The sequence below is a fragment of the Eublepharis macularius genome, chromosome 3 (genome assembly GCF_028583425.1).
Source record: "Eublepharis macularius isolate TG4126 chromosome 3, MPM_Emac_v1.0, whole genome shotgun sequence".
Classification (NCBI taxonomy): domain Eukaryota; kingdom Metazoa; phylum Chordata; class Lepidosauria; order Squamata; family Eublepharidae; genus Eublepharis; species Eublepharis macularius.
Genome location: NC_072792.1, coordinates 175,425,838 through 175,434,201, shown reverse-complemented (window position 1 = coordinate 175,434,201; position 8,364 = coordinate 175,425,838). Strand labels below are relative to the sequence as shown.

Here is an 8,364-nt window from a genome sequence, read left to right as displayed (position 1 = left end):
ATTTCCTTTAAGCCTTCAATACCCTCTCCTCACATCCCCCTGAATAATCACATTAGTTTTGTCATTAAAAGGTCCTCCCCCTTCTTTCCTTTTTCTGGCAAATGCTTAAACCGCTTACACCGCCCAAAGGGGTCGCATACATTAGGGGAACAAGACAAACGGAAGGGATTTGCCCTTCTCCCTGTTCTCTTCGTTCTGGAGATGGAACTAAAAGGGTTTTTGAAAAATACTAGTCAAGGAGGGAGAGTTTTTGCCCCATTCACAGAAGCCTGGGAGGTGGGAGCTGGAAGAGCCATAAAAAAAGGTACAGGTAGTCCCCTGTGCAAGCACCAAGTCATTACTGACCCATGGGGGGACGTCGCAGGACGTTTTCTTGGCAGACTTTTTAAGAGCCGTAGGCGGGATGAAATCGCAATGCAATCACACCCCCTTCAGGAAGTACATGGGAATAAAAGTTTACATACTGTTGTATTTGTGAATATTTGCACATTTTATCTTTTGCATGGAACAGTAAATTCGAGGCCAGTAGCACCTTAAAAGACCAACAAGATTTCCAGAGTATAAACCTTCAAGAGTTAAGCTCCTTTCATCAGATACCATACCTGAAAATGGGAGCTTGACTCTTGAAAAATGATACCCTGGAAATGTTGTTGGTAGGGTTGCCAGCCTCCAGGTAGTGGCTGGAGATCTCCCAGAATTACAACTGGTCTCCAGGCCACAGAGATCAGTTCACTTGGAGAAAATGGCTACTTTGGGGGGTGGACTCTATCCCACTTTCTCCAGGTTTCTCTAGGTTTCACCCTCCAGATCTCCAGGAATTTCCCAAGTTGGAGCTGGCAACCCTAGTTGTTGGTCTCTAAGGTGCTACTGGCCTCAAATCTTTCTCTTTCACTGCAGATCGACTTGGCTACTTGAACCTTCTTTTGCATACAAACACCTTCCCTGAAAAGACAGCAAGAAAACAATTATTTAGGCTTGAGGCCCAATAAGACAACCTGGCATGAGAAAATCAGTATCATTTATTCTTATTTAAGTATTTGTGTTCTGCCTTTCCCCAATGCCCAAGGCAACTTGTCATGTGAGCTGTCAGGGTGTCAGATGACGATCAAGGAGACGTGAGTTCAAATCTTAGCACAGCCCCAAAGATCCGCAAGGCTTTCGGCTAGACACTCCCTCTCAGCCGTAACCTGCTTCACAGAGTCGTTGAAAGGATGAAATAGGAGAGCATCGTGGCCCATAAATGACCCATATTCTGCAATCGTCTCAAGCTGAGACTTGCATCCAACAGATATAAACCTCGAGGGGCAGGAAGGAGAGAAGAGAAAGGAAAAAAATCCCACTACATCTGGTGTCTGTTGTGGAAAATAATCATTCAAACCAGGTTTAAAGAAGCTACAACACTTTCTTTAAGCAGCTACTGTTCTTCCAAAATGGAGACTTACCGCTGTGGTGCAGGGGAGGGGTTGTACACAGGGGTCTCATTAGCATAACTCATTAGCATAACTCATCAGCATATGCCACGCCCCTTGCCGTCTCAGGAAATAGTTCATTAGCACAACTGATTTGCATATGCCACACCCCCTGGCATCCCCTATCCTGGCTGTTTTGGACCCAATCCTGCCCATTCAGGGCCGAAATTGGGCCCAAAACAGCAAAAAGGGGCTGAAAAAGGCCGAAAAGGGGCTGAAAATGGTCAGGATTTGGCCGCTGCTGAGAAGGAGAGTGATCCACCACCTATCAGAGGCCCAATCTGGGCCGTTTCAGCCCCAGTCCAGGACAAAACGGGCCCAAAATGGCCGAGAGTCAGGTGAGCGGGGCCACTTGACATGTGACCTCTTTGGGAAACTGCCAGAACTGGGTTCCTGCATGTTCCCCCTCGAAATGAGCCCTGGTTGTACAAGTTAAGCTAGTATTCACCCTGCCTGGATAGCCCAGGTGAGCCTGATCTCATCAGATCTCAGAAGCTAAGCAGGGTCAGCCTTGGTTAGTAATTGGATGGGAGACCTCAAACAAAGACCAGTGTTGCAGAGGCAGACAACAGCAAATCACCTCTGTTAGTCTCTTGCCTTGAAAACCCCACCAGGAATCGCCGTAAGTCAGCTATGACTTGAGAGCACCCTTCACCATCAAGCTAGTATTCATTGGTTTATCAAAGTAGGAAGATATGACTTATTAATACATAGTTGGTTCATTCATAGTAAACAAACTTCTCTGGCAGTGTATACTTTTGACACATGCCTATGTATAGTTTAATCCTTTATCACAAGAGAAGCACAGAAAGGGAAAAACAGCAACACCATACGTGGTCTCCATCCACCTGCTTATCTCTAACTTTCTCATACTGCTGTCTATCCATCGGTTTCCCTACCTAGTATCTGAAGAAGTGAGCTGTGACTCACAAAATCTCATACCCTACCACAAATTTTATTAAGTCTTATAGGTCCTACTGGACTCTTGCTCTTTTCTACTGCTACAGACAGATTAACACGGCTACCCATCTTGATCTATCTCCTAGCTATGAACTGGTTCTTTTCTAATGGACTTTAAAATGGCCTCTCAGGTCTGACACCTTTACCAACTGGAAACCATTCAGTTCCCCCACCACTTAGAGATCCTTATTTAACGTTTGCCAGCCTTCACAACTTCTGCCTTCCTGTTCCTACACTTTTTTGCAATGCAACATGAGGACTAGAGACCATTCACAATAAAAGCTGGGTCCAATTCTTTCAATGAGACACTGTACACTCTTCCCTTCCCACTCCTCAGGTTACGTGTGTTAGCTTGGCTGTTAGCCAACAGTTTACCATGCGAAAGGGGGGTATCTTTAGTATATCTTCAACTGAGTCAGATTTTCCCAAATGAAGAGAGAGCAAGGATACAACACAGGCCTGGACATAAATTTCAGTAAGTTTTATTTAAATCATTTTGCATAGGTTACATAGACTTTAATTATCGTGGTACAGCATGGTCTTAGCATTGCAATAGCTTGATCAACAACACAACAAGAACAAGACATAGTGAATCATCTTACCAATCCTGGAGATGTCCCAGAGATTCTCGTTGATGGAAAGAATGGGAGAGCGCTTTGCCAACCTGAAAAGGAAAGGAGAGAGATAGCAAGGAGGTATTCCTTCCTTTCTCCCCTCCTAGCTTCTTAGACTCCATGGTTTTCTTGCTCATTTTTATACAGTTTTGGCTTACATCAACCCATTCAAATTCACCAATGAGATTCTTCAGAGTCATTCCTGGCACTGGAAATCACCTAAAAATTGTAGCATTTGCAGATTTTGCGCTGAGATCGTGACATCTGTAAAACGGTTAGGTCATTCTGATCCCTTAGTATTTGTTATCATTACTCATATGAATATCATGTATCAGCAAAAATCCCCTAGATCTTAGCTTATTGCCACGTTTCCATTCAAAGTTCATTTAGACTCCATTTTGTTTGGTTCAGTATATCCTTAGTTCCTTATGATTAAGGCCTATGTGATTGATATATGTATAGTGATTGCTGAGTTATTTCATGTAAAGATATAGTGAGATTGATTGAGCTGTGAATATATGGATATATGCATGCATGTGTGTTTCCAGCAATACAATCATGTGGTTAGTGTCAGCGTGATGTCATAGTCAAGGCAGTGTTTCTAAGTGACTTGAACTAGTATCTCTGAATGGTCTGAACTAAGTCTGCAACTGGTCAGTCAGTGTTTCCTCCTTTAAAACCAAAAGCTCTTTAAAAGAATCTCTCTTGCTGTGGATTTTCCTCTTTTCCCCTCTTTAATTGTGTTCTCATGATTGCTAGTGTGTGCACAGTGTTTTCCTTCTTCTTTAGACATAAGAGTAGATGTATGAATTACTGTGTTTTAACGTCTTTGAATCTTAAAAAGTCAGAAAGATTGTCCGTTTAAAGTAAGCCTCTGAGTTTATTGTCTGTCAGCCCCTCCTTTTCTGCTAGGTTTCTGTGACATTGAGCATGGTCGGGTTCTGGCCGACTGACAAGATACTGACCTGCTATCGATTTTTGCTTCTGTACACTGGCTAATGCAAACAGCAAAAGCAAACACTTTGTCCTCTCCTGTTCAGAATATGTCATTTTGGAATCTGTCCCAAATGAGCATAGCTTGTGTCAAGTAAAATAGTCTGGTGCTTTCCATACTTAAAAATGGATTCCAGGATTATAGAAAATAGGCCGGCTTCACTTATACAGGAATACAACATCTCCCCCTCTTGATTGGGAATGATAAGGAAGACGTAGGCTTCCAAATTCACAATCACACCTCAAACAGACCAACCTGAGCCGTCAGGCTGCGTTATCTAGGCACAGGGGTTTTGAATGCTGCTCCCCGACAATGGTGCATTTCGCACTCAGTTTTTAGCTCGCGTTTGCACCTGTATTTCATCCCATGTTTCTGTGGATTTCACACTCAGGAAGGAGTCATGGAATGCCAATCCGCAGCATGTCAGTGGTTTCTCCGATTTTTCCTCCTGCGGACATACTGCGAAGTTAACGTTCATTCGCTGCAAAACGGCTCCCAGCCCGCAGTATGCTAGTGTGAAAGCGTTTGTCCCTTTTTTGCTTCCCTAACCCCCGATTGGACAGTCTGCCGGTCTAGCCACTCCCACCGGCCGCAGCTCTCAAAAATTTTATTCCGCCATTTTTTTTTCGGTTCAGTGGGGGCAGTAACGTTTATGCGTTTACTTCATTCCTGTCCTGACCTATTTTCCCTGACGCTCCGGTTGTGCTCTTTCCAATTAGCAGCCTTCCAGCACAGCCACAAATCCCACTTTCCCTTTTTTTTTTTTTGCTGAGGGGCATTGCTCGAGAACCGAAAATCGGGTCATTTGACCAAGGCGGACCAGTGAGAGCTCGAGCAATGCTTGGCGGGAGAGTCGTTCATGTCGTGATTGTGCGCACATGTTTTTTCCGACAATCAAACTCCCGATGGCCACAAAATCCCTTTTTTTTTCTCACCCTTTAAACTGAACATTTTAACGTTTAAACGTTCATCACACAACAAAAACGACATCAGGAGAGGGTGTTGCGTGCTGCGAGACACGAAAATTGGGTCATGTGACCAAGCCGGACCACTGAGAGCTCGAGCACTGCTGGGCGGGAGAAGTTCATTCCTGGTCTATCTAACGGCTCAGATGGCGATGCAGAAAATGGCTGGACGAGGAGTGTCGTGGAGGGAGAGGGAGACACTGGATCTCATCGACTTCTGGGGAGAGGAGAAGGTCCAGGAGTCACTGTCAATGTGCCACAGAAACATAGACGTCTTCGAAAAGATCGCGGAGCAGATGGCGGCAAGAGGGCACAAGCGCACGGCTTTGGAATGTCGGACGAAGACCAAAGCGATGCGCCAAGAATACAAACGAGTGGTGGCACACAACTCCAAATCCGGAAATGCACCCACAACGTGCCCATATTATGCCCAGCTACATCGTATCTTCAGGGGCGATGCCAGCATCAGGCCACAACGGGTGGCCAGAAGCCTCTCCCTTCCGCATGCCGACACTCCGAGACCAGTTCAATTTGAGGGGTCCGAGGAACTGTTTAGCCACCCGATGGTGACCCTGAATCTACAATCTGTGGATGTCACAGCAAACGATCAAGGTAAGTGTGTTTCCTGCTGTTGTGGGTCAAGCGGCAGAATCCTGGGGAGGGATGTGACCACTAGGCGAAACGTTATAACGTTACAGATAGACAATGCCCATTCTTCCTATGAACTTTGCCGGTGTCAGGCCCTTGCCAAAGCAATCTATCTGTGTTGGCACTTGTAATGGTGGGTGTGTGAAGAGGGGCCTAGGGTGGGGGGATGTGGTGGGTATGGATTTTTCAAGTGATCCTTTGCTCACCTGCAGATTTATTCCGTGAAAAACAACTCAAGCAGAAGCGACCCTGAAGTCACAGTAATCAACAAGTTTGGACATGCACCGGTGACATTAGATGTGTGGGAACCTGTTATCCTGTGACATCGTCAAGCCACTTGGGAGTTCACATCACTGGACAATACATGTTATTCTGACAAGAGTCTTCCATTCATACTCGCATCACTAATATCCAAACTTTCCTAAATATAACTTACGCTTATGTTTCTTCCAGGGGCTGCATCTGACCAGGAACAATTGATGGAAGCATGTGATGGGGGAGAGGTGGGAGAAGAAGGTAAGATCGAGTGCCATGATCCTGTTTGGCAGAGTGGACGGGGTGCATAAGGCAGAGACACCGTTGGCGTGAGGATTTCTGTTCTTTCTAGATAAAGGTGGTCTTAGAAGGGCATTAGGATCATTCTGTCAATGAATTAACTTAATTGATTTGAATTACTTTGGATGATTGATTTAGAGGGCCTCCACAGTAGAGAAGACAGTCAGCTTAAAAATGATGTTTGCCAAAGTCATTACAGAAAGAAAGCCACAAAACTGTCTCTCGCTTGACGGTGCACGTGGGTGCGCCCAACATTCACGGTGGAAGGTTGGGCACCGACAAAGCACATAACTCAAGTTCTGCATTGTCAAAGAACATAATTGTTTTCTGTTACCTTGCTCTTACTTGTATGCCACTTCAACTGTTCGAGCATTTAAAGTTGCCAGTCTCCAGAAGGGCTGGGAATCTTCAAGGAATTACGGCCAATCTCGGGACTGCAAAGGGGGTTTTCCCTGGGCACAATGGCATCTAAGTAGGACAAATTCTATGGCATAACATCGCATGCTGTGGCTGAGCTTCTGCCATGCACAGGCACTGCACCCAAATCTTTATGGATTTCGCAAACCAGAGCTGGCAACCACACATGAAGGTTTGTGAAAAGCAATACTTTCTTTGATCACATCACAGCCTCTATTTTTCAGAACATAAACTGAAGGCGGAATTGGCTGCCTTGCCAGTCCCACCTTTTTGGGGGGGGGGGGGGAAACCTGCTTTTTCATGATCAAAGAACTACTGCTTGGCCCAAACATCCATGTTTTATTGCTTGAATATATCTTGCATTGCCTTTGAGAACATGTGCGCTAACTTCGTGATGTTCCCTCTTCTGAGTGCGGATGGTGTACCCGGAAACCACAAATGCTGGTTCATTGACATGTGAAGTGGCATAACCCCAAGTGCTGTCACTCATTATATTGCTTTCTGGGCTGGTGACATATCTTGAGGTTCTTAGACAGAAATGTCAGTCTCAAATTCTGTCTACAAGACTCTTTATCTGGAGATGCCAGGGATAGAATCTTGAACCTTTCACATGTACAGCATTAGCTATAATAATTTGGGCTGAATTGTGGCAGCATCCACACACTGTGAGACTCGCCTCCGCACTTGCCCTTTCAGTCCACCTCGCTCTAGTTTTGTCTGCTCTCACTGGCTGCCGCTTTCAACTAGAAAACCAGATTCAACCTCTGGCATCTCTATTCTGACACAATCATCAGAAAAATTTTTTCCTTTGAATTCCCACAGATTCGGACTTGACTCAGGTGGATGAAATCCCGGAGGAGCATGAGGACGGCGGTCGTCAAAATGTGGGTGAGTGTGCTTTTGCGGTCGTGATTCCTTCAACCCTTTCTAGAAACAAATTTCTCTCTTACAATCACACCAATTTCTCAATTCCTGGTTTCAGTCGCTGAAAATCAGCCCGTTGAAACCGCACCAAAAACCACGGCACAGATGTCGCCTGCATCTCGGCTAGAAAAGGCTAGAACCCGAAGCAGACGTGTGGCCTTGCTTAGCACCGTGGCAGAAAAGATGTTGTCTCAGGCAGAGAGAGAGGAGAACAACAATGCCAAGGAAAGAAAACAGACATTGACGGAGAGCCGAGAGTGGCGCATGCAATTTCTGGAAGCGGAGCAGAGAAGGCATGAGGACACTATGAGGGAGGCACAAGAAGACAGAAAGGCTTTCATTGAGGCGCAGCAGCAGAACTTTGAGGGCATCAACAGAGCGGTCAGTGCCTTAAGCTCCCTAACCGAAATTTTGCTGGGGGGAAACCGTGAGCAGAGTCACCAAGCCATGCCAGGACCATCATGTGGAAGGGGAAGTGTGCATAGATCTTCACAGGAGAACCCACCCAGAAAGAGGTGCCGTGTGATTAAACCCAGCAAGAAATTTGATTTGTGAAAAACCTTTGAAATGTGAAATATCACTCCTTTCTGGGGAAGTTGAGCAGGGCATGGGCCACGGCCAAATTCATTTCCCCTTTCCCTTTTTTCACTCTCCCACAAACCCGCTGAGAGTGTGGAATTGCCCGGATCAACCCATCACAGCCCCAGGGACACTAAATTGGAGGAGGGAAGAGGAGGAGAGGCAGGGGGAAAGAACAACTCAATTGCATTGAGTCATCAGAAAAGGGAGATTGTTTGGTCCCGGTCACTTCATGTGAA

General features: G+C 45.7%; 1 protein-coding gene across 2 annotated transcripts; it reads left to right on the top strand.

Moving 5' to 3' along the window:
• The first annotated feature begins 4,870 nt into the window (after positions 1-4,870).
• LOC129326533 (uncharacterized) lies at positions 4,871-8,104 on the top strand. Of its 2 annotated transcripts, XM_054974744.1 has the most exons (4): positions 4,871-5,614; positions 5,863-6,166; positions 7,445-7,510; positions 7,605-8,104. In XM_054974744.1, exons 2-4 carry the CDS (start codon positions 6,091-6,093, stop codon positions 8,099-8,101), a joined length of 639 nt encoding a protein of 212 aa, XP_054830719.1. In that variant the 5' UTR covers positions 4,871-5,614; positions 5,863-6,090; the 3' UTR covers positions 8,102-8,104. The 2 variants fall into 2 exon arrangements, with proteins under 2 accessions (XP_054830719.1, XP_054830720.1); XM_054974745.1 differs by lacking the exon at positions 4,871-5,614 and having other exon boundaries at positions 5,853-6,166.
• Positions 8,105-8,364: the final 260 nt, after the last annotated feature.

Coding starts and splice junctions, on each gene's coding strand:
- LOC129326533 (XM_054974744.1), top strand. CDS start 6,091: ATGTTTCTTCCAGGGGCTGCATCTGACCAGGAACAATTGATGGAAGCA. Junction 6,167..7,444: donor GGGAGAGGTGGGAGAAGAAG/GTAAGATCGAGT, acceptor GAATTCCCACAG/ATTCGGACTTGACTCAGGTG. Junction 7,511..7,604: donor CGGCGGTCGTCAAAATGTGG/GTGAGTGTGCTT, acceptor TCCTGGTTTCAG/TCGCTGAAAATCAGCCCGTT.